The sequence below is a fragment of the Oncorhynchus masou genome, unplaced genomic scaffold, assembly GCF_036934945.1.
Source record: "Oncorhynchus masou masou isolate Uvic2021 unplaced genomic scaffold, UVic_Omas_1.1 unplaced_scaffold_2135, whole genome shotgun sequence".
Classification (NCBI taxonomy): domain Eukaryota; kingdom Metazoa; phylum Chordata; class Actinopteri; order Salmoniformes; family Salmonidae; genus Oncorhynchus; species Oncorhynchus masou.
The window spans coordinates 33,876-61,009 of NW_027008612.1; the positions used below are offsets into that span (position 1 = coordinate 33,876).

General features: G+C 43.8%; 1 protein-coding gene across 1 annotated transcript; it reads right to left on the reverse strand.

Annotated features, from left to right (window-relative positions):
• Window positions 1-11,062: 11,062 nt before the first annotated feature.
• LOC135532977 (guanine nucleotide-binding protein subunit beta-5a) lies at window positions 11,063-26,480 on the reverse strand. The gene is made up of 11 exons (XM_064960387.1): window positions 26,255-26,480; window positions 23,281-23,417; window positions 22,880-22,921; window positions 17,919-17,995; window positions 15,335-15,467; window positions 14,390-14,533; window positions 13,866-13,957; window positions 13,662-13,710; window positions 13,389-13,485; window positions 12,973-13,139; window positions 11,063-11,409 (listed from the first exon to the last, which is right to left on the reverse strand). Exons 1-11 carry the CDS (start codon window positions 26,388-26,390, stop codon window positions 11,398-11,400), a joined length of 1,086 nt encoding a protein of 361 aa, XP_064816459.1. The 5' UTR covers window positions 26,391-26,480; the 3' UTR covers window positions 11,063-11,397.
• Between the last annotated feature and the right edge of the window lie 654 nt (window positions 26,481-27,134).

Genomic DNA, 27,134 nt, shown 5'->3' on the forward strand with positions numbered 1-27,134 from the left:
AAGCGCCAATAACCGCCTACCTTCAGTAAATGGCAAGTTCGAGTGCATCAGTTTGGTCAAGTTTGTGACCATCGTTGTTCACTGCTTTTCAAATTGTGTTGAATTGTGGTGATAAAAAATTGTCCGACTTGCATGTCACCCCCCCCCTTAAATGATTTAGATGCACTATTGTAAAGTGGCTGTTCCACTGGATGTCAGAAGGTGAATTCACCAATTTGTAAGTCTCTCTGGATAAGAGCGTCTGCTAAATGACTTAAATGTAATGTAAAATGTAAATGTCGACTCCATGAACTTACAAAAATCATGTAATCAAAGGTCATAAAGGTTTTACTGCAGTCACTGCAAATTTGCAGTTGCTCTTGGGGGTGGCAGGTAGCCTGGCGGGGTAGGAGCATTGGGCCAGTAACTGAAAGGTTGCTGGATTGAATCCCATAGCTGACAAGGTAAAACATATTTTGTTCTGCCCCCTGAGCAAGGCAGTTAAGCCACTGTTCCCTGGGCGTTGATGTCGTGGATGTCGATTACAGCAGCCCCCCCCGCGCGATCACAGCAACCCCCTCGATCACAGCACCCCTCTGATTCAGAAGGGTTGGGTAAAATGCAGAGAAGACACCTTTCAGTTGAAGGCATTCAGTTGTACAACTGATTAGGTATCCCTTTCACCAACTTCATCCTGCAGACATCGACGAGGCCACAGTGGAGAGTGTTAAAATCTTCAAGTTCCTCGGACCAGCACATCACTGACAGCTTGCAATGTTCCCTTCACACAGACAGCATGGTGAAGAAGACGCAATAGCACCTCTTCGACCTCAGGAGGCTGAAGCAATTTGGCTTGGCCTCCCGACCCACGGGCTGTTCACCCCGCTACCATCTAGAAGGTGGAGACATCAAAGCTGGGAGACTGAGAAACAACTTCTATATCCAGGCCATTAGACTGACAGTAGTCCCCACTAGCCAGCCTCGTCCCAGTACCCTACCCTGCACCTAAGAGACTGCTGCCCTATGTACATAGAGTCATTGAACATTGGACACTTTAATGGGGCGGCAGTGTAGCCTAGTGGTTAGAGCGTTGGACTAGTAACCGAAAGGTTGCAAGTTCAAATCCCCAAGCTGACAAGGTTCTGTCGATCTGCCCCTGAAAAGGCAGTTAACCCACTGTTCCTAGGCCGTCATTGGAAATAAGAATTTGTTCTTAACTGACTTGCCTAGTAAAATAAAGGCTAATAAAATAAATAACTTCTACACATTGTTTCACCCACTTTATACAGTGCATTCGGGAAAGTATTCAGACCCCTTGACTGTTTTCACATTTTGCCTTTCTCTAAAATGGATTAAATAAAACATGTTCCTCATCAATCTACACACAACGCCCCATAAGGGCAAAGCAAAAATAGGTTTTTAGAATTTTTAGCAAATTTCTTAAAAATAAAATAAACAGGAAATACCTTATTTACATAAGTATTCAGACCCTTTGCTATGAGACTCGAAATTGAGCTCAGGTGCATCCTGTTTCCTTTGATAATCCTTGAGATGTTTCTACAACTTGATTGGAGTCCACCTGTGGTAAATTCAATTGATTGGACATGATTTGGAAAGGCACCCAACTGTGTATATAAGGTCCCACAGTTGACAGTTCATGTCAGAGACGAAAGAGCCTTGGAAGTAATGGTGGAAGTTTTGTGCAATTCTCTCGGTGTGAGGACTGTTGGTGAGAATGAGTGGACGATGGTGAAGAAAAATTGAGTAAAAAAGGGGTAAGATTGGAAATGAACAGAAGTTTATGGTTGGAGTGCGATTCATAGGCAAGGATGTTTGTTTTTTGGATGACCCCTTTGCAGTCTCGAAGATGGTGAAGGATGAATTGGGTAAAGTGTATTCGGTCGGAGTGACCAGGAGAGGTATGATGTTGTGTGTCGAAAGCGCAACAGGAGAAAGCTCTGTGGCTCTACAAAATGTTGACGTATGATGTGGAAAGCTATGATTTTCAGAGTAGGGCACCGGTTAAATGTGTCATCGCTGGTGTCTCATTGGTCACAGGCTGTGGTTAAATGTGTCATCTCTGGTGTTTCGTTGGACACAGGCTGTGGTTAAATGTGTCATCTCTGGTGTCTCGTTGGTCACAGGCTGTGGTTAAATGTGTCATCTCTGGTATCTCGGACACATAGGCTGTGGTTAAATGTGTCATCTCTGGTGTCTCATTGGACAAAGAGACTGTGGTTAAATGTGTCATCTCTGGTGTCTCGTTGGTCACAGGCTGTGGTTAAATGTGTCATCTCTGGTGTCTCGTTGGACAAAGAGACTGTGGTTAAATGAGTCATCTCTGGTGTCTCGGACACATAGGCTGTGGTTAAATGTGTCATCTCTGGTGTCTCGTTGGACAAAGAGACTGTGGTTAAATGTGCCATCTATGTGGTTTAGGGATATCGTTCCAGGAGTGGTAAATGCACGTCGCTTGAATTGAATGATGGACGGAAAGAAGGAGCAAAGCCTATCGGTTTTACTGTTTGATGAAGTGGTTCTCCTGTCTTATGTAAAACTTGGGTATGTGAGATATGAGGTGAGACCATATATGTACAGAAGCCGCTGCAGAGTTACAATTGTAAAAAGTTTGGACACGTGGCAAGTGTTTGTCGAAGGAATAAATATGTGGTAGTTGAAGAGTCGGATGAAGCATGTTGCTGTAATGGTGATGGGAATCACGTTCCCGAGATCCCTGTAAGGATGAAGGAGGTGTAGTAGCTGGGATCAGGGCTATCCAGCAGGTCTCCTATGTGGAACACAGGAGGTTGGTGGCAGCTAAATTGGGGAAAACGGGCTCAAGGTAATGACTGGAGCGTCATTAGTGGAATGGTATTAAATACATCAAACACATGGTTTCCATGGTTTCCAGGTGTTTGATGCCATTCCATTTGCTCCGTTCCAGACATTATCATGAGCCGTCCTCGCCTCCTGTGATGTAGAGGCAGTGAAAATATCTGAAGGAGTAAGTAGAGGGGATGGTGGTAGATGTCCCACAGTCTGCTGTTCAGCTCGTAGGATCCTGACACACTGACAGTGAAGAAGGTGGACTTCACATTTCAGATCAGGCATCTCAATTCCGTGTTTCCTTGGGCGTCCTTTTTATAAGTTTAAGAGGAGTTTACAGTGCAAGGGATAAATTACACTAGTCAAACTATTTTTATTTTTTTGAAATCGAAGAAGCTGGACATCATTGTGAAGGCGGCAAGCAGGGGTTTCAGGTTACACCTGAAACCCCACCTCTTCAAGGAATACCTAGGATAGGATAAGTAATCCTTCTCACCCCCCCCCCCCTTAAATGATCTAGATGCACTATTGTAAAGTGGCTGTTCCACTGGATGTCAGAAGGTGAATTCACCAATTTGTAAGTCGCTCTGGATAAGAGTGTCTGCTAAATGACTTAAATGTACATTTCTGGATCTTCATGACTTTATAGACAAAATGTTCTAGGGAGTATTGAATGAAGAGGCTCCCACCTCCCAGGTTCCTGAGCCTGGGTAGGGATCTGAATATACATTTAAATCTGACAGAAGGAGTACAGGTTTTTGTTTTTGTTTGAAATTCAGGGTAGTAAGTGTGAATTTGGTTATTGTTTCTGGTAATTAGTATGAATTTGTTCATCCAAAACACATTTTGTTTTTGAGGTATTTTTTACCATCCCGTACAGTAGGTGGCAATCTTCAAGTCGTTCCACAGATTTTCAATGGGGTTCAAGTCTGGGCTCTGGCTGGGCCACTCAAGGACTTACACATTCTTGTTTTGCAGCCATTCCAGCGTTCCTTTGGCTGTATGCTTAGGGTCATTGTCCTGTTGGAAAATAAATCTTCACCCCAGTCTAAGGTCGTTTGCACTCTGTAACAGGTTCTCATCAAGGAATTGCCTGTATTTGGCTCCATTCATTGTTCCCTCTATCCTTACCAGTCTCCCTGTCCCAGCTGCTGAAAAGCATCCCCATAGAATGAGGCTGCCACCACCATGCTTTACAATAAGGATGTGGTTAGACGTGTGATGTGTTGTGCCTGCTTTTCTCCAGACATAGCGCGAGGCCATTAAAGGCCAAAGAGTTACATTTTTGTCTCATCAGATCACAGAATATTTTGGCTTATCCACTCAGTCTTTCTGCAAACTCCAGTTGTGCTGACATGTGCCTTTTTCTCAAGTGTGGCTTCCGTCTGGCTAACTCTCCCATTAAGCCCAGATTGGTGAATTGCTGTAGAGACTTGTTTTTCTGGCAGGTTCTCCAATTTCAGCCAAGGAACGCTGAAGTTCTGTTAGAGTGATCATTTGGATCTTGGTCACCTCCCTGACCAAGATCATTCTTGGCCGGTTGCTCAGTTTGATCCTGACAGCCAGCTTTAGGCAGAATCTGGTTAGTTCCATATTTCTTCCATTTCCCAAATGATGGAGACCACTGTGCTCTTGGAGACGTTCAACACTCTAGAAATTCCCCAGATATCTGACTCATCACAATTCTATCTCTGAGATCAACAAACAGTTCCTTGGACTTCATGGTATAGTTTCTGCTCTGACATTAACTTCTTCTTTGTGAATACTTAAGTAAATTCGATTCTGTATTAAATTTTCTATATATTTGCCAAAATTTGTAAACATGTTTTCACTTTTTCATAATGGTGTATTGTGTGTAGATGGATGGTGGGGGGGAAATATATTTAATCCATGTTTAATTCAGGCTGTAACACAACAAAATGTGGAATAAGTCCAGGGGTTTGGACACTTTCTGAAGACACTACAGTGCCTTGCGAAAGTATTCGGCCCCCTTGAACTTTGCGACCTTTTGCCACATTTCAGGCTTCAAACATAAAGATATAAAAATAAATAATTTTGCACGCCCAATTTTTCCGTTTTTGATTTGTTAAAAAAGTTTGAAATATCCAATAAATGTCGTTCCACTTCATGATTGTGTCCCACTTGTTGTTGATTCTTCACAAAAAAATACAGTTTTATATCTTTATGTTTGAAGCCTGAAATGTGGCAAAAGGTCGCAAAGTTCAAGGGGGCCGAATACTTTCGCAAGGCAATGTATATATATTTATATTCCGACCTCTGACATTGCTCGTTCTGATATTTCTTAATTTATTTTCTGGATTATGTGTGTATTGCTTTTTTAATTGCTAGGTATTGCTGCACTGTCAGCGCTAGAAACAAACATTCTGCCTCAACTGTGATACCATCTGTGTACGCGACCAATCAACTGTGATACCATCTGTGTACGCGACCAATAAACTGTGATACCATCTGTGTACGCAACCAATAAACTGTGATACCATCTGTGTACGCAACCAATAAACTGTGATACCATCTGTGTACGCGACCAATCAACTGTGATACCATCTGTGTACGCGACCAATCAACTGTGATACCATCTGTGTACGCGACCAATAAACTGTGATACCATCCGTGTACGCGACCAATAAACTGTGATACCATCTGTGTACGCAACCAATAAACTGTGATACCATCTGTGTACGCGACCAATAAACTGTGATACCATCTGTGTACGCGACCAATAAACTGTGACCGCCTGCATTGTGAGGCTCTATTGTTTGACCCAGGTGAATGTGACAAAGACGTGACTGAAACAGGAACAAACTTTTCCGCAATTAATGTATACAGTGGATATGTACAAATGAATGTGATTTGAGGCCCTCTCTCTCACTACTTGGCTGTACAATGTACACACATACACTGTGTACAAAACATTATGAACACCTGCTCTTTACATGACAGACTGACCAGGTGACTCCAGGTGAAAGCTATGATCCCTTATTGATGTCACTTGTTAAATACACGTGAATCAGTGTCTATAAAGGTGAGGAGCCCGGTTAAAGAAGGGTTTTGAAGCCTTTTGAGACATGGATTGTGTACTGTATATTGTCATTATGTGATATGGGGGTTGTAGACATTTTTATTTCGACATTATAAAGAAAAACTTTTATAAACTACGGCAACACTGGCATGTTGCACGGAGCCTTACTGTTGGAAAACTACTTCAGTGACCGACGGTTCGGCTGTCCCGACTTCACTCTGCGACTTGTCAACAGTCGGTTGCTTTCAACTTACCCCTCAAACAAGCACAATATGTATTTTATTCCAAAGGAAATCCAATGATGGACCTTTTAAGCATTTTATACAATTTTCTTTAAAATGGGCAACCACAACAACATGAATAAAGAAACAACTAATGTTGTATTACCTTGGTGTAGTATAGGTGAATAGACAGCATAGAATGTGACAAGCTGACCAATTGAAAAGGTGAACTATTTTACTATGGGGCTTTCTGATTTTGCTGTTGTTTACTCGTGTTGTTGTTGTTGCCTGAGGAAGATTTTAATGTGGACAACAAATTTTAATTTCAGATATTGTTGTAGGCAGAATTGACTTAACCAAAAGTACCGGGGCTAAGCTCCACCTGTGCTTTGTCTGGGTCGAGGGCGGCCCCTGCAAGACAGGCATTGTTACATCACATGTTGGCAGATGTCTTTTCACACTTTTTGCTGACAAGTGAGTTCCACACAAATTACATTGAACTCCTTTCCCAGGGAGTCCTACGAACCGTCAGGTATCCCTTCACTCTGAAGTACCTGCCACAGTATTCTTTGCACTGATATGGTTTCTCCCAACTGTGAGTCTACATTAAGCGTGGGTATCGCTTTCTTAGCAAGGGAGGAGAATTCCCCACCTGGGTGGACTGTGAAAGGATCACGTTCAAATGCAATGATATCCTTGGGCAGACATGCTGTAGTCTTCCAATCTGGTGGAGAAGATCAGCTCTGTGACGATGCTGCGACCTGGTCCCCCCGCCTGTCGTTTCTTCAGTGTGTTGAAGTCTTCCATCAGCTCTGTGACGATGCTGCGGCCTGGTCCCTCCGCCTGTCGTTTCTTCAGTGTGCTGAAGTCTTCCATCAGCTCTGTGACGATGCTGCGACCTGGTCCCTCCGCCTGTCGTTTCTTCAGTGTGCTGAAGTCTTCCATCAGCTCTGTGACGATGCTGCGGCCTGGTCCCTCCGCCTGTCGTTTCTTCAGTGTGCTGAAGTCTTCCATCAGCTCTGTGACGATGCTGCGGCCTGGTCCCTCCGCCTGTCGTTTCTTCAGTGTGCTGAAGTCTTCCATCAGCTCTGTGACGATGCTGCGGCCTGGTCCCTCCGTCTGTCGTTTCTTCAGTGTGCTGAAGTCTTCCATCAGCTCTGTGACGATGCTGCGGCCTGGTCCCTCCGCCTGTCGTTTCTTCAGTGTGCTGAAGTCTTCCATCAGCTCTGTGACGATGCTGCGGCCTGGTCCCTCCGCCTGTCGTTTCTTCAGTGTGCTGAAGTGCAGTAGCCTTCCAGAGGACAAGTCCAAATCCAACAACTCAAAGCTTCCTACTAAAGGCCTTTCCACCAAGTCCAACACTGTTTTCCCTCTTCCTTGTAACTGCAGATTTAACCCGTTTTAAGTTACGGAATATGTCCGCAAAAAAAGCTACATTAGTGAGGAATTCCTCAATTTCCAGAACACGAAGGTGGTCAGCTGCTGCCCTCATTTGGCTTTGTCTGACAAAATCCACAACCTGGTCCTAAAAACATTTTTTTTGGGGCTGCCTCTTGGGCTTCCTTGCCAGCCGTGTTCCCTCAATGTTGCCTCTCCTCCTTAGCTGCCTCCAGTTCCTCCCGTGGACGACGATACTCCCCAGCCTGCCTCCAGGGTCCCTTACCATCCAGGATCTCCTCCCATGTCCAGGAGTCCTCTTTACCACGTTGCTTGGTCCTTTGTTGGTGGGAAGTTCTGTCACGGCTGTTGAAGGATGAGGACCAAGGTGCAGCGTACATTTTACGTTATTTAAGAAATGACGCCGACAAAACAATCAACAATACAAACCGTGACGCTTAAGGCTCTGTGCCATCAAATAAAGTTAACTTCCCACACACACAAGTGGGGAAAAAGGGTACCTAAGTATGGTTCCCAATCAGAGACAACGATAGACAGCTGTCCCTGATTGAGAACCATACCCGGCCAAAACATAGAAATAGAAAATCATAGAAACACAAAACATAGAATGCCCACTCCACATCACACCCTGACCTAACCAAATAGAGAATTAAAACGTCTCTCTAAGGTTCAGGGCGTGATAAATACCAAGATATGTGATCCGATTGGTGATTCCACTTCTAGTTTTTTTCTACAAAACTTCAATTGTCCAATCAATCATAGACATCATTGACATATAGTATGTAAAAACATATACGTATTTATTTTTGTATTTACTTCAAATCACAGACAAATCTGAAAATAATTTATATTATTTTGTATATACACTGAACTATAATATAATAATTACACAAAATTATCCAAATATGATCATCAGAACAATTGAATGAACAGGAGTACATAACTCTAAGAATTTAAATAAGTGAGTAACTACTGAAACTGTATATGAGGACTCACAATGGGGAGAAACCATTTCAGTGCAAAGACTGTGTGACAAATCACAAAGTGTTTTGTAATCATGTGAACATCATGTTATCTAGTGTCTGTCATGTGAACATCATGTTATCTAGTGTCTGTCATGTGAACCTCATGTTATCTAGTGTCTGTCATGTGAACATCATGTTATCTAATGTCTGTCATGTGAACATCATGTTATCTAGTGTCTGTCATGTGAACATCATGTTATCTAGTGTCTGTCATGTGAACATCATGTTATCTAGTGTCTGTCATGTGAACATCATGTTATCTAGTGTCTGTCATGTGAACATCATGTTATCTAGTGTCTGTCATGTGAACATCATGTTATCTAGTGTCTGTCATGTGAACCTCATGTTATCTAGTGTCTGTCATCTGAACCTCATGTTATCTAGTGTCTGTCATGTGAACATCATGCTAGCTAGGTGTTATCTAGTGTCTGTCATCTGAACCTCATGTTATCTAGTGTCTGTCATGTGAACATCATGCTAGCTAGGTGTTATCTAGTGTCTGTTATCTGAGCATCATGTTATCTAGTGTCTGTCATGTGAACATCATGTTATCTAGTGTCTGTCATGTGAACATCATGTTATCTAATGTCTGTCATGTGAACATCATGTTATCTAATGTCTGTCATGTGAACATCATGTTATCTAGTGTCTGTCATGTGAACATCATGTTATCTAATGTCTGTCATGTGAACATCATGTTATCTAATGTCTGTCATGTGAACATCATGTTATCTAATGTCTGTCATGTGAACATCATGTTATCTAATGTCTGTCATGTGAACATCATGTTATCTAATGTCTGTCATGTGAACATCATGTTATCTAGTGTCTGTCATGTGAACATCATGTTATCTAATGTCTGTCATGTGAACATCATGTTATCTAATGTCTGTCATGTGAACATCATGTTATCTAGTGTCTGTCATGTGAACATCATGTTATCTAGTGTCTGTCATGTGAACATCATGTTATCTAATGTCTGTCATGTGAACATCATGTTATCTAATGTCTGTCATGTGAACATCATGTTATCTAGTGTCTGTCATGTGAACATCATGTTATCTAATGTCTGTCATGTGAACATCATGTTATCTAATGTCTGTCATGTGAACATCATGTTATCTAGTGTCTGTCATGTGAACATCATGTTATCTAATGTCTGTCATGTGAACATCATGTTATCTAGTGTCTGTCATGTGAACATCATGTTATCTAATGTCTGTCATGTGAACATCATGTTATCTAATGTCTGTCATGTGAACATCATGTTATCTAGTGTCTGTCATGTGAACATCATGTTATCTAATGTCTGTCATGTGAACATCATGTTATCTAGTGTCTGTCATGTGAACATCATGTTATCTAGTGTCTGTCATGTGAACATCATGCTAGCTAGGTGTTATCTAGTGTCTGTCATCTGAGCATCATGTTATCTAATGTCTGTCATGTGAACATCATGTTATCTAGTGTCTGTCATGTGAACATCATGCTAGCTAGGTGTTATCTAGTGTCTGTCATCTGAGCATCATGTTAGTGTAACAGTATAGCTTCCGTCCCTCTCCTCGCCCCAACCTGGGCTCAAACCAGGGACCTCTGCACACATCAACCACAGTCACTCACGAAGCATCGTTACCCATCGTGCCACAAAAGCTGTGGCCTTTGCAGAGCAAGGGGAACAACTACTTCTCGGTCTCAGAGCAAGGGGAACAACTACTTCTCGGTCTCAGAGCAAGGGGAACAACTACTTCTCGGTCTCAGAGCAAGGGGAACAACTACTTCTCGGTCTCAGAGCAAGGGGAACAACTACTTCTCGGTCTCAGAGCAAGGGGAACAACTACTTCTCGGTCTCAGAGCAAGGGGAACAACTACTTCTCGGTCTCAGAGCAAGGGGAACAACTACTTCTTGGTCTCAGAGCAAGGGGAACAACTACTTCTCGGTCTCAGAGCAAGGGGAACAACTACTTCTCGGTCTCAGAGCAAGGGGAACAACTACTTCTCGGTCTCAGAGCAAGGGGAACAACTACTTCTCGGTCTCAGAGCAAGGGGAACAACTACTTCTCGGTCTCAGAGCAAGGGGAACAACTACTTCTCGGTCTCAGAGCAAGGGGAACAACTACTTCTAGGTCTCAGAGCAAGGGGAACAACTACTTCTCGGTCTCAGAGCAAGTGACGTCACCGACTGAAACACTATTAGCGTGCACCACCGCAAACTAGCTAGCCATTTCACATCGGCCACATTAGCTAGGGGTGTTATCTAGTGTCTGTCATCTGAGCATCATGTTAGCTAGGTAGTTTATTAGGCTACAGATTAAATAAATGAACTTCACTGTCTCGTGAAAGTGCACGGCGGCGATGAGCTTGATGCTACTTTCCAATAAATATCGAGGGTCTTATTCTGGTGACATGTTGATATGTTAGAATATTCTTGCTCTTATCCATAATAATCTCATCGCGTAAACTAGCCTAACCGCACTGTATCCGCGATCTGAGGAGACACATTTGCTATTTAACCCAACAGTTTAATTTGTTGTTGTAACAAAACAAATCAGTCGAGTTGAAAATAAGACGGAAAACACATTGAACTGTAGATTTTATTTATTCAGTACATGAAAACTTAAGCTAAAAAGTACATAGTGTGCACTACGTCATCACGCACTAATTTATTTTATTTTATCCACAAGTCAATTTGGTGGAAACCCCCCTGGTGGGGGAAATGGGTATATTTTCTTCATGCGGATTTTTAGAATATTCGCATTGAAAAATCTGTCGCCATAGTTTATGACGTCTATGATTGTACTCAAGCAGAGTGGAATATGTCTGTCTCTTATGTACAACTGGCTTGATCTATCTACCACGGAATTCACTTTTCACCGTTTTTTCCCCCTCTTCTGTGTCATTTTCCTCTTCTTTAAGCCCAGATCTAAAATTGAAAAATAGAAATATAAAATTACTGAAATGTTTTTAAAAAATTGACAATTACATAAATTATGAACCAAAAGTAAAAATGATGCTGTTCTAATGAAATAGAATGGAGAGGGCACGGGCATCAGTGAAAGACAAAAAGACGAAGAAGAAGAAACTAGTATAAGACAAACATTAGCAGGTGTTACAGGTTCTAGGTTGGTTAGCATGTTAGCTTTAGCACACTGATTGGAGTCACCTCGTTAGTCAGGATGTGTTTCACCTGTGCTGGAACCAGCTGGTCGTTAGGACCCGCTGGCCCAGTGCATCAGCTAGAGAGGATATGTTGATAAAGCTACACCCTCACATTAGCGCTTCCACTTTAGTTAGCCAAAAATAGTTTGTTTTTTTCCCCTTGTTTGTTTGGCTCCATATTCATTTTACTCCATATCCTAAATTGGAGTGGGTTGCTTTCCTTTAGTTTTACCTCTGAGGTAAATGTTGTGTGTCTCTTATAACCCTCTTATTAGTTGCGTGCCAACTTTCGGTGGGTGTCTTTCAGAACCCCTTTTGAAATCCATTTCTGTTTTGTTTTAGGTGTGAAAGTAACTTTCTGTGAATGACAACATTTTGTGTGTGGTCCCATGACCCTGAGCAGAAGGCCGTGCCGTCAGGAGACAGGCGCAGAGTGGGGGGGTACCTGTACAGAGTCAATGTGGAGGCTATATACAGGGGGGTACCGGTACAGAGTCAATGTGGAGGCTATATACAGGGAGTACTGGTACTGAGTCAATGTGGAGGCTATATACAGGGAGTACCGGTACAGAGTCAATGTGGAGGCTATATACAGGGGGTCCCGGTACAGAGTCAATGTGGAGGCTATATACAGGGGTACCGGTACAGAGTCAATGTGGAGGCTATATACAGGGGGTACCGGTACAGAGTCAATGTGGAGGCTATATACAGGGGGTACCGGTACAGAGTCAATGTGGAGGCTATATACAGGGGGTACTGGTACTGAGTCAATGTGGAGGCTATATACAGGGAGTACCGGTACAGAGTCAATGTGGAGGCTATATACAGGTGGTACTGGTACAGAGTCAATATGGAGGCTATATACAGGTGGTACTGGTACAGAGTCAATGTGGAGGCTATATACAGGGGGGTACCGGTACAGAGTCAATGTGGAGGCTATATACAGGGGATACTGGTACAGAGTCAATGTGGAGGCTATATACAGGGGTACCGGTACAGAGTCAATGTGGAGGCTATATACAGGTGGTACCGGTACAGAGTCAATGTGGAGGCTATATACAGGTGGTACCGGTACAGAGTCAATGTGGAGGCTATATACAGGGGTACCGGTACAGAGTCAATGTGGAGGCTATATACAGGGGGTACCGGTACAGAGTCAATGTGGAGGCTATATACAGGGGGGTACCGGTACAGAGTCAATGTGGAGGCTATATACAGGGGGGTACCGGTACAGAGTCAATGTGGAGGCTATATACAGGGGATACCGGTACATTTTGTGTGTGGTCCTTTTGGGAATGTAACCCAGGTGATAACCCCTATCCCTCACCCTGAGAGTGTGGTCCCATGACCCCGAGCAGAAGGCCGTTCCGTCAGGAGACAGGCGCAGAGTGCTGACACGGTTCTCGTGTCCAAACAGGATGGACACCCTCGTCCCCTTCAAGACATCCCACACGTTGATGGTGTAGTCGTTGTAGCCACCGAACAGTAGCCGGCCTGGAGAAGAAAAAGCACGTCCTCTCTCAACCAATAGAAACGTAACACGTCATTTTTTGACGAGAAGGTTCACGTGAAAGTAAGCTATTCTTAATTCAACAGCAAATAACATTGAATTTAATTCAGTGCAAATCATTATGGGTTTAATTAGTGAAATTGATCAGTGAAATCATGTGTTTTATGTGGCGAGTAGAATAAGGGCTTTATTCGCTATGGATTGACTCGGTCCCTAAGGGTATTGCGTCTTACCACTGAGAGAGAAGTCCACACTGGAGGCACCAAATATGATGCTCTCTTTGGAATAAATGGCCACTTCTCTGTCTGCCCTCAGGTCATAGAGACGACACTGAAACAAACAATGCTTGTTAATGTTTAGATTTATTTTTTATTTATTTTTTCCGCAAATGGGGTAAATTATTATTATTATTTTCTACAAAGAAATGACTTCGTGAACTTTGACATAGAAAGGCAACATGCGATCAACATGCGATCAAGCAGTAAATGATATGGATGATGCCTTACTGTAGCATCATCGGAGCCTGAAGCAAATGCATCTCCACTGGGGTAGTACCTGATGCCAAGGCAGGAGACAAACGCCAGGTAATATAAGAAACCCACGCAAACGGGAGGGTAGAGTACTCCCACTTAAGAATTTAATACATGTCACTGTCAGTGTTGACAAGTGCTATAAGTCGCTTTGAATAAAGTCATATCTTGTGACCTCACCTGACGCTGTTGATGTCTGATTCGTGGGTTTCGAAGGACTGGATGCACTGGCCTGAGCGCATGTCCCATACATTGGCCTTCTTGTCACAGCCCTGCATGAGACACACATAGAGGATTCTGGATTCACACAGGTCGCCCTCACAAAAGAGGGTTTAACTTCAAGCGTATTTCAGGGTTAAATAAAAGTAGAAAATAATCAACATTATGTAAAATGCAACACAGTCTCTCTGCAGTCTGGACCACACATGCCCCCTAGAGGCAGGGGAGGGAAACTATTTCATCACTATGGTGTCCTTTCATCTGTTTCTGCTTATCATTTCAAATCTATCTCTTGGAATAAAATACAAATATGAAAGGAATGTTGTATGTTACAGTAGGACTGTTTTTTTGTATATATATATTTTTTTTAAGTGAAAAGAGGAGGGAGAAAGAAGGCTTATAGAAGCAGTCATGCTGGGGGGGGGGGGGTTTCTCACAATTTCTCATTGTGAGACTAAGTGAAATACTACTAGTTGTCTCCTCACTCCAGAGACGAAGGTGTTGCCGGTCTCAGAAGGAGCTAGGTCGAGACATAGAACATCGGCGGCGTGTCCATGGAAACTCTGTAACAGCTGACCACTCTCCACATCCCATAATGCACAGGTTCCGTCTCCGCTCGACGTCAGGATCTGGAAGACAAGGGGTTCGTCACAAACTGCATCTTGAGATCGCAACACAATACTAACTGCCACTGAGTCATCCATTGAATGTCAATGAAAATTAGACTTAAGGTTAAGATTCACCCCATAATCTACATCCAGGACTGGTTTCATAAACCTATATTAGTCTAATTTCAGGACTAAAAATAATTGTCACTGCAGGTTCTATATTGAATATGTCAGGGAAAACGGCTCCCAGAGAGCCAAGTACAACCACACTACTACCTATAGCAGGGTCAGAGTGAAACCACTGTTCAGATTCAGAATTCAGAATTCTCTGACACGGCCCCATAAATAGAAGAGTCTTGGCCGAGGCTAAAACATGTGACTAACTATATCCAATGGGGAGCATTTGACTGTTGTGAATTATTAAACAAGCGTAGAAGTTCTTTCCAAGTACAGTACAGTATGACAGGCTGTGATTTCCCATAATGTATCTGCATAATGTAAGTTCAAATCCCCGAGCTGACAAGGTACAAAATCTGTCGTTCTGCCCCTGAACAGGCAGTTAACCCACTGTTCCTAGGCTGTCATTGAAAATAAGAATTTGTTCTTAACTGACTTGCCTAGTAAAATAAGGGTAAAATTAAAAATTAAAAAATTTAAATGATAGGAAAGTCAACTGATTTAGCAGTATTCAAGTAATTCAATGAGTTATAGAAAGGAACGAATACAGAAACCTTGATAAAGACGAAAACAAAATATACAAATGTACAACAAATAATCATTACATCAGACGAAGGAAGAAGATGAAGAGGTGTCTCGTCTAACCTGCATGTCTGAGTTGGTGAAGCTACAGGCAGATAAGTAGTTGGTGTGCATGGCGACAGACTTCTTCTTCGCTGCCAGGTTCTCATTCTTGTCCAAGGACAGAGGGTACACGGAGCACTTGTTGTCCAGACCACTGAAATCCAATCAATTGATCAATCAAATTTCTCTCTGATCTCAATTTATAACGTTTTTAACATCAACAATTGTGTGTTACAGTAACCGGGCATAGACCCCAAAGGGGAAGAGAAGCACAGTGGCACAGTGGAGAAATGGAACGTCTGGGTGGAGTATAGGGACTTACCCACAGGCTACTGCACATCCAGGAGTATAGGGACTTACCCACAGGCTACTGCACATCCAGGAGTATAGGGACTTACCCACAGGCTACTGCACATCCAGGAGTATAGGGACTTACCCACAGGCTACTGCACATCCAGGACTATAGGGACTTACCCACAGGCTACTGCACATCCAGGAGTACAGGAACTTACCCACAGGCTACTGCACATCCAGGACTATAGGGACTTACCCACAGGCTACTGCACATCCAGGAGTACAGGGACTTACCCACAGGCTACTGCACATCCAGGAGTATAGGGACTTACCCACAGGCTACTGCACATCCAGGAGTATAGGGACTTACCCACAGACTACTGCACATCCAGGAGTACAGGGACTTACCCACAGGCTACTGCACATCCAGGAGTATAGGGACTTACCCACAGGCTACTGCACATCCAGGAGTATAGGGACTTACCCACAGGCTACTGCACATCCAGGAGTATAGGGATAGGGACTTACCCACAGGCTACTGCACATCCAGGAGTATAGGGACTTACCCACAGGCTACTGCACATCCAGGAGTACAGGGACTTACCCACAGGCTACTGCACATCCAGGAGTATAGGGACTTACCCACAGGCTACTGCACATCCAGGAGTATAGGGACTTACCCACAGGCTACTGCACATCCAGGAGTATAGGGACTTACCCACAGGCTACTGCACATCCAGGAGTATAGGGACTTACCCACAGGCTACTGCACATCCAGGAGTATAGGGACTTACCCACAGGCTACTGCACATCCAGGAGTATAGGGACTTACCCACAGGCTACTGCACATCCAGGAGTATAGGGACTTACCCACAGGCTACTGCACGTCCAGGAGTATAGGGACTTACCCACAGGCTACTGCACATCCAGGAGTATAGGGACTTACCCACAGGCTACTGCACATCCAGGAGTATAGGGACTTACCCACAGGCTACTGATCCAGGAGTATAGGGACTTACACACAGGCTACTGCACATCCAGGAGTATAGGGACTTACACACAGGCTACTGCACATCCAGGAGTACAGGGACTTACCCACAGGCTACTGCACATCCAGGAGTATAGGGACTTACCCACAGGCTACTGCACATCCAGGAGTACAGGGACTTACCCACAGGCTACTGCACATCCAGGAGTATAGGGACTTACCCACAGGCTACTGCACATCCAGGAGTATAGGGACTTACCCACAGGCTACTGCACATCCAGGAGTACAGGGACTTACCCACAGGCTACTGCACATCCAGGAGTATAGGGACTTACCCACAGGCTACTGCACATCCAGGAGTATAGGGACTTACCCACAGGCTACTGCACATCCAGGAGTACAGGGACTTACCCACAGGCTACTGCACATCCAGGAGTATAGGGACTTACCCACAGGCTACTGCACATCCAGGAGTATAGGGACTTACCCACAGGCTACTGCACATCCAGGAGTATAGGGACTTACCCACAGGCTACTGCACATCCAGGAGTATAGGGACTTACCCACAGGCTACTGCACATCCAGGAGTATAGGGACTTACCCACAGGCTACTGCACATCCAGGAGTATAGGGACTTACACACAGGCTACTGCACATCCAGGAGTACAGGGACTTACCCACAGGCTACTGCACATCCAGGAGTACAGGGACTTACCCACAGGCTACTGCACATCCAGGAGTATAGGGACTTACCCACAGGCTACTGCACGTCCAGGAGTATAGGGACTTACCCACAGGCTACTGCACATCCAGGAGTATAGGGACTTACCCACAGGCTACTGCACATCCAGGAGTATAGGGACTTACCCACAGGCTACTGCACATCCAGGAGTATAGGGACTTACACACAGGCTACTGCACATCCAGGAGTATAGGGACTTACACACAGGCTACTGCACATCCAGGAGTACAGGGACTTACCCACAGGCTACTGCACATCCAGGAGTATAGGGACTTACCCACAGGCTACTGCACATCCAGGAGTACAGGGACTTACCCACAGGCTACTGCACATCCAGGAGTATAGGGACTTACCCACAGGCTACTGCACATCCAGGAGTATAGGGACTTACCCACAGGCTACTGCACATCCAGGAGTACAGGGACTTACCCACAGGCTACTGCACATCCAGGAGTATAGGGACTTACCCACAGGCTACTGCACATCCAGGAGTATAGGGACTTACCCACAGGCTACTGCACATCCAGGAGTATAGGGACTTACCCACAGGCTACTGCACATCCAGGAGTATAGGGACTTACCCACAGGCTACTGCACATCCAGAGGGGGCGTAGGCACAGGCCATAACCCAGGTGCACGGCATGGTCACTGCGTGCTCCTAGAGGACACGACATTATAAAGGTACAATCAGCAATATAACATCATGGTCACCGCGTGCTCCTAGAGGACACGACATTATAAAGGTACAATCAGCAATATAACATCATGGTCACCGCGTGCTCATAGAGGACACGACATTATAAAGGTACAATCAGCGATATAACATCATGGTCACTGCGTGCTCCTAGAGGACACGACATTATAAAGGTACAATCAGCAATATAACATCATGGTCACCGCGTGCTCCTAGAGGGCACGACATTATAAAGGTACAATCAGCAATATAACATCATGGTCACTGCGTGCTCATAGAGGACACAACATTATAAAGGTACAATCAACAATATAACATCATGGTCACTGCGTGCTCATAGAGGACACAACATTATAAAGGTACAATCAACAATATAACATCATGGTCACCGCGTGCTCCTAGAGGACACGACATTATAAAGGTACAATCAGCAATATAACATCATGATCACCGCGTGCTCCTAGAGGACACGACATTATAAAGGTACAATCAGCAATATAACATCATGGTCACTGCGTGCTCCTAGAGGACACGACATTATAAAGGTACAATCAGCAATATAACATCATGGTCACCGCGTGCTCCTAGAGGACACGACATTATAAAGGTACAATCAACAATATAACATCATGGTCACCGCGTGCTCCTAGAGGACACGACATTATAAAGGTACAATCAGCAATATAACATCATGGTCACCGCGTGCTCTAGAGGACACGACATTATAAAGGTACAATCAGCAATATAACATCATGGTCACCGCGTGCTCCTAGAGGACACGACATTATAAAGGTACAATCAGCAATATAACATCATGGTCACCGCGTGCTCCTAGAGGGCACGACATTATAAAGGTACAATCAGCAATATAACATCATGGTCACTGCGTGCTCCTATAGGACACGACATTATAAAGGTACAATCAGCAATATAACATCATGGTCACTGCGTGCTCCTAGAGGGCACGACATTATAAAGGTACAATCAGCAATATAACATCATGGTCACCGCGTGCTCCTATAGGACACGACATTATAAAGGTACAATCAGCAATATAACATCATGGTCACCGCGTGCTCCTAGAGGACACGACATTATAAAGGTACAATCAGCAATATAACATCATGGTCACGCGTGCTCCTAGAGGACACGACATTATAAAGGTACAATCAGCAATATAACATCATGGTCACCGCGTGCTCCTAGAGGACACGACATTATAAAGGTACAATCAGCAATATAACATCATGGTCACCGCGTGCTCCTAGAGGACACGACATTATAAAGGTACAATCAGCAATATAACATCATGGTCACCGCGTGCTCCTAGAGGACACGACATTATAAAGGTACAATCAGCAATATAACATCATGGTCACCGCGTGCTCCTAGAGGACACGACATTATAAAGGTACAATCAGCAATATAACATCATGGTCACCGCGTGCTCCTAGAGGACACGACATTATAAAGGTACAATCAACAATATAACATCATGGTCACCGCGTGCTCCTAGAGGACACGTCATTATAAAGGTACAATCAGCAATATAACATCATGGTCACCGCGTGCTCCTAGAGGACACGACATTATAAAGGTACAATCAGCAATATAACATCATGGTCACCGCGTGCTCCTAGAGGACACGACATTATAAAGGTACAATCAGCAATATAACATCATGGTCACCGCGTGCTCCTAGAGGACACGACATTATAAAGGTACAATCAACAATATAACATCATGGTCACCGCGTGCTCTAGAGGACACGACATTATAAAGGTACAATCAGCAATATAACATCATGGTCACCGCGTGCTCCTAGAGGACACGACATTATAAAGGTACAATCAGCAATATAACATCATGGTCACCGCGTGCTCCTAGAGGACACGACATTATAAAGGTACAATCAGCAACATAACATCATGGTCACCGCGTGCTCCTAGAGGACACGACATTATAAAGGTACAATCAGCAATAAAACATCATGGTCACTGCGTGCTCCTAGAGGACACGACATTATAAAGGTACAATCAGCAATATAACATCATGGTCACTGCGTGCTCCTAGAGGGCACGACATTATAAAGGTACAATCAGCAATATAACATCATGATCACCGCGTGCTCCTAGAGGACACGACATTATAAAGGTACAATCAGCAATATAACATCATGGTCACCGCGTGCTCCTAGAGGACACGACATTATAAAGGTACAATCAGCAATATAACATCATGATCACCGCGTGCTCCTAGAGGACACGACATTATAAAGGTACAATCAGCAATATAACATCATGGTCACCGCGTGCTCCTAGAGGACACGACATTATAAAGGTACAATCAGCAATATAACATCATGATCACCGCGTGCTCCTAGAGGACACGACATTATAAAGGTACAATCAGCAATATAACATCATGGTCACCGCGTGCTCCTAGAGGACACGACATTATAAAGGTACAATCAGCAATATAACATCATGGTCACCGCGTGCTCCTAGAGGACACGACATTATAAAGGTACAATCAGCAATATAACATCATGATCACCGCGTGCTCCTAGAGGACACAACATTATAAAGGTACAATCAGCAATATAACATCATGGTCACCGCGTGCTCCTAGAGGACACGACATTATAAAGGTACAATCAGCAATATAACATCATGGTCACCGCGTGCTCCTAGAGGACACGACATTATAAAGGTACAATCAGCAATATAACATCATGGTCACCGCGTGCTCCTAGAGGACACGACATTATAAAGGTACAATCAGCAATATAACATCATGGTCACCGCGTGCTCCTAGAGGACACGACATTATAAAGGTACAATCAGCAATATAACATCATGGTCACCGCGTGCTCCTAGAGGGCACGACATTATAAAGGTACAATCAACAATATAACATCATGGTCACTGCGTGCTCCTAGAGGACACGACATTATAAAGGTACAATCAGCAATATAACATCATGGTCACCGCGTGCTCCTAGAGGACACGACATTATAAAGGTACAATCAGCAATATAACATCATGGTCACTGCGTGCTCCTAGAGGACACGACATTATAAAGGTACAATCAGCAATATAACATCATGGTCACTGCGTGCTCCTAGAAAACACGACATTATAAAGATACAATCAGCAATATAACATCATGGCCACCGCGTGCTCCTAGAGGACACGACATTATAAAGGTACAATCAGCAATATAACATCATGGTCACCGCGTGCTCCTAGAGGACACGACATTATAAAGGTACAATCAGCAATATAACATCATGGTCACCTCGTGCTCATAGAGGACACGACATTATAAAGGTACAATCAGCAATATAACATCATGGTCACCGCGTGCTCCTAGAGGACACGACATTATAAAGGTACAATCAGCAATATAACATCATGGTCACCGCGTGCTCCTAGAGGACACGACATTATAAAGGTACAATCAACAATATAACATCATGGTCACCGCGTGCTCCTAGAGGACACGACATTATAAACGTACAATCAGCAATATAACATCATGGTCACCGCGTGCTCCTAGAGGACACGACATTATAAAGGTACAATCAGTAATATAACATCATGGTCACCGCGTGCTCCTAGAGGACACGACATTATAAAGGTACAATCAGCAATATAACATCATGGTCACTGCGTGCTCCTAGAGGACACGACATTATAAAGGTACAATCAGCAATATAACATCATGGTCACCGCGTGCTCCTAGAAAACAATTGGCGTGTTTGAGGGCATAAGTATTCATCAAGGCGCCGAGGCGCCGAATCTCTGATCTTGATCACACAATAGTTATTTTGTATGCAATGTGATTTGATCGGTGATTCTGCACAACTGCAATGTTATCCATCTCAAATACACGAGGGAGACTTCAACACCATGACATCATCAAACTCAGTGGGGAAACATCTTGCTTACAGAAATAAGCAACCACAACCACAACAACAACAACAACAGAATTCAAATCTGCCAAGGAAATATTGTGTCTTCTTATTGCCAATGTTGGCACGCTTCTAAGGGAAGGCTTAAAATAAAACTTGCTATGAAAACCCATTGTCCGCGGCCCAGACGGCAACCAATAACAAATGTGCTTCCGGGACTGTGTTTGTTGTGTGAGATTGTGAGATGCAGGACTCCCTCGCAAAAGAGACCTTGGTTTAAATGGGATTCAAAGGTCAAATAAATACAAATATAGTGCACTACTTTTGACTAGGGCCAATAGGGCACTAGTCAAAAAGAGGTGCACTATGTAGGGAATAGGGCGCCATTTGGAACGTACACTAAATATCAGCTCAAAGAACTCTAACTATTTCTCCAATCAGTTGTCAGTTCTATAGCCTTTATTTAACTAGGCAAGTCTACTAGGCAAGTCAGTTAAGAACAAATTCTTATTTTCAATGACAGCCTAGGAATAGTGGGTTAACTACCTGTTCAGGGGCAGAATGACAGTCTAACTATTTCTCCAATCAGTTGTCAGTTCTATAGCCTTTATTTAACTAGGCAAGTCTACTAAACGTACACTAAATATCAGCTCAAAGAACTCTAACTATTTCTCCAATCAGTTGTCAGTTCTATAGCCTTTATTTAACTAGGCAAGTCAGTTAAGAACAAATTCTTATTTTCAATGACAGCCTAGGAATAGTGGGTTAACTACCTGTTCAGGGGCAGAATGACAGTTTGGAACATTGTCAGCTTGGGGATTTGAACTTGCAACCTTCCTGGTTACTAGTCCAACGCTCTAACCACTAGGCTACCCTGCCGCCCTGGGCTACCCTGCCGTACTGCTTATGGAGGGAGAAGAAAGATTCCCTACCTTGTTAGTGGTGAAGGCATCCCATACAATCACTTTCCCATCCTGAAAATAAGTTAAGATTGGAAAAATATTAGAAGTAGCACACAAGCGTAAGATTCTCTACATTTCCAACAAAATATGGCATTCATTTAATAACCACTGAAAGCAGTGCATATTAGCTGAAACAAACCCCCCCCCCCCCCCCCAAAAAAAAAACAATCTGCCCTATGGACCATAAGTATATCAAGGGTGGCGACTGGCATGAATCCATCTGTTTAGGAGGAACTTACCAAACCTCAAATTCCCCAATGACAAGCTTACAATCCATTTCAGGACCATGGACAGTGACCGCCTGGAGTGACGACTGCATGAACGCATCTGTTTCGGACTTCAGGAAGATTGTACAATAATCCAACACTCACCTGTGATGAGCTGACGATCCTCCTCTTGTCCTTACACCAGTCCATGCAGAGAACTTTGTTGCCATGTCCCTTCAGAGTACGCCGGGTCTTCATGACAAACTGGCCCAGTCCATCCACCTTCTCTGCCACCTGGTGTACTGTAGTAGGGACCAAGATCCTACGTTAGTGTACTGTAATAGGGACCAAGATCCTATGTTACTGTACTGTAATAGGGACCAAGATCCTACGTTAGTGTACTGTTGTAGGGACCAAAATCCTATGTTAGTGTACTGTTGTAGGGACCAAGATCCTACGTTAGTGTACTGTAGTAGGGACCAAGATCCTACGTTAGTGTACTGTAATAGGGACCAAGATCCTATGTTACTGTACTGTAGTAGGGACCAAGATCCTACGTTAGTGTACTGTTGTAGGGACCAAAATCCTACGTTAGTGTACTGTTGTAGGGACCAAGATCCTACGTTAGTGTACTGTAGTAGGGACCAAGATCCTAGGTTAGTGTACTGTAGTAGGGACCAATATCCTATGTTACTGTACTGTAGTAGGGACCAAGATCCTAGGTTAGTGTACTGTAGTAGGGACCAATATCCTATGTTACTGTACTGTAGTAGGGACCAAGATCCTACGTTAGTGTACTGTAGTAGGGACCAATATCCTATGTTACTGTACTGTAGTAGGGACCAAGATCCTACGTTAGTGTACTGTAGTAGGGACCAAGATCCTACGTTAGTGTACTGTAGTAGGGACCAATATCCTACGTTAGTGTACTGTTGTAGGGACCAAGATCCTAGGTTAGTGTACTGTTGTAGGGTTCAAGATCTTACGTTAGTGTACTGTAGTAGGGACCAAGATCCTACGTTAGTGTACTGTAGTAGGGACCAAGATCCTACGTTAGTGTACTGTAGTAGGGACCAAGATCCTACGTTAGTGTACTGTAGTAGGGACCAAGATCCTACGTTAGTGTACTGTAGTAGGGACCAAGATCCTACGTTAGTGTACTGTAGTAGGGACCAAGATCCTACGTTAGTGTACTGTAATAGGGACCAAGATCCTACGTTAGTGTACTGTTGTAGGGACCAATATCCTACGTTAGTGTACTGTAATAGGGACCAAGATCCTATGTTACTGTACTGTAGTAGGGACCAAGATGCTACGTTAGTGTACTGTTGTAGGGACCAATATCCTACGTTAGTGTACTGTTGTAGGGACCAAGATCTTACGTTTGTGTACTGTAGTAGGGACCAATATCCTACGTTAGTGTACTGTAGTAGGGACCAAGATCCTACGTTAGTGTACTGTTGTAGGGACCAAGATCCTAGGTTAGTGTACTGTAGTAGGGACCAATATCCTATGTTAGTGTACTGTAGTAGGGACCAAGATCCTACGTTAGTGTACTGTAATAGGGACCAATATCCTATGTTACTGTACTGTAGTAGGGACCAAGATCCTAGGTTAGTGTACTGTTGTAGGGACCAATATCCTACGTTAGTGTACTGTTGTAGGGACCAAGATCCTACGTTAGTGTACTGTAGTAGGGACCAATATCCTACGTTAGTGTACTGTTGTAGGGACCAAGATCCTAGGTTAGTGTACTGTAGTAGGGACCAATATCCTACGTTAGTGTACTGTAGTAGGGACCAATATCCTACGTTAGTGTACTGTTGTAGGGACCAAGATCCTAGGTTAGTGTACTGTAGTAGGGACCAATATCCTACGTTAGTGTACTGTAATAGGGACCAATATCCTATGTTACTGTACTGTGGTAGGGACCAAGATCCTACGTTAGTGTACTGTAGTAGGGACCAATATCCTACGTTAGTGTACTGTTGTAGGGACCAAGATCCTAGGTTAGTGTACTGTAGTAGGGACCAATATCCTACGTTAGTGTACTGTAATAGGGACCAATATCCTATGTTACTGTACTGTAGTAGGGACCAAGATCCTACGTTAGTGTACTGTAGTAGGGACCAATATCCTACGTTAGTGTACTGTTGTAGGGACCAAGATCCTAGGTTAGTGTACTGGAGTAGGGACCAATATCCTACGTTAGTGTACTGTAGTAGGGACCAAGATCCTACGTTAGTGTACTGTAGTAGGGACCAAGATCCTACGTTAGTGTACTGTTGTAGGGACCAAGATCCTACGTTAGTGTACTGTAGTAGGGAGTAGGGACCAAGATCCTACGTTAGTGTACTGTTGTAGGGACCAAGATCCTACTTTAAAGTGGTAAATTCTGGACCAATATCCGACATTAGGGCATTGTTGTAGGGGATCAATCTAATGTTGCAGGGAATCAATCAAATGTTGTAGGGATCAATCTAACGAATCTAGAGTGGTAAATTATAGGGGACTAGCATTAGCTATCGTTAGTGTACTGTTGTTATAGGGACGAAAATCCCGACGTTTGCCTGTGGTTACCATAATCCATCGCATGGTGTTGGGGATGAACGTGCAGTAAACGGTTAGAGATGTTACATTAATCTCTTTGATCTCAACCAGATCGACCAGCCAAGCATAAATCACCGATGAATACGAATAATTGTACAAACCGCCATCTGGGCTAGGCTATAATAAAACGGTGCTTTTGAGTGTCAATGGCAAATACAAGGATAAATCTCAACCACAGCCTAGGCTATATGTGTAATTGCAGATGGAAATGGACACATAGCCATTCTATGCATCTTGTCATCTGAACAAATCCGACAAGTACAAAAAATAAAACATGGACGAGCAAATGGCTACAAATAAACCATTTACAAATTATGCAAAAAATAATGCATTTTCTTCAAATGACCGATTCAATGCACTGTGGCCTAATAATAGCAATACGACAAATGTACAATATATATCTATTATATATATACATTCTAATATTATGGTCGTGTTTACATGTGTCATGCAATTATATTTGGGAGGCAGATTATGTTTTCATTCGCGGGGCCTTCCCCTCTCCTCTCTCATTTTCAGCACCACTCACGTTCGACATCGTGCAGTTTCGCTCTTTCGTCCTCCAGCTTCGTTTTCAACGTATCCGATTCTGCTTTTAGGTTAGTGAGAGTCTCATTCGGTTGAACCTCCTGTGTAGCCATTTCAGGGTTTATGGAAAATCTCATATATTCCCGTTGTCAGAGAAGCGTCGGGGCGGCAAAAAGGTTCTTTGCAAACTGAAGGCTCGCAGCTGATTCAGCTGTCATGACGTCAGATAAAAGATGATCTCTCAGTTTTCTAGTAGGGAAGCTGCCGCTATTAGGGAAGCTGTCTCCAGTAGGGAAGCTGCCGCTATAAGGGAAGCTGTCTCCAGTAGGGAAGCTGCCTCTAGTAGGGAAGCTGCCTCGAGTAGGGAAGTTGTCCCTAGTAAGGAAGCTGCCTCTAGTAGGGAAGCTGCTTCTAGTAGGGAAGCTGTCTCTAGTAGGGAAGCTGCCTCTAGTAGGGAAGCTGCCTCTCGTAGTGAAGCTGCCTCTAGTAGGGAAGCTGACTCTAGTAGGGAAGTTGCCTCTAGTAGGGAAGCTGCCTCTAGTAGGGAAGCTGTCTCTATTAGGGAAGCTGTCTCAAGTAGGGAAGCTGCCTCTAGTAGGGAAGCTGCCTCGAGTAGGGAAGCTGCCTCTAGTAGGGAAGCTGCCTCTAGTAGGGAAGCTGCCACTGGCAGTGGTGCTAGAGAGGTTTGGACTAACTCCGGTCCTACTGTATCAAAGAGAGGTTTGGACTAACCCTGGTCCTACTATATCAAAGAGAGGTTTGGACGAACCCTGGCCCTACTGTATCAAAGAGAGGTTTGGACTAACCCTGGTCTTACTGTATCAGAAAGAGAGGTTTGGATGAACCCTGGTCCTACTGTATCAAAGGCAGGTTTGGACTAA

Bases quoted from the DNA above. Each gene is read 5' to 3' on its own strand.
- LOC135532977 (XM_064960387.1), bottom strand. From the start codon at position 26,390: ATGAGATTTTCCATAAACCCTGAAATGGCTACACAGGAGGTTCAACCG. The intron at 13,958-14,389 runs GTGAGGAGACAA...TGTCTCATGCAG, and splicing joins GCAACACCTTCGTCTCTGGA to GGCTGTGACAAGAAGGCCAA. The intron at 13,140-13,388 runs GTAAGACGCAAT...TTTCTTCTCCAG, and splicing joins TGTGGACTTCTCTCTCAGTG to GCCGGCTACTGTTCGGTGGC.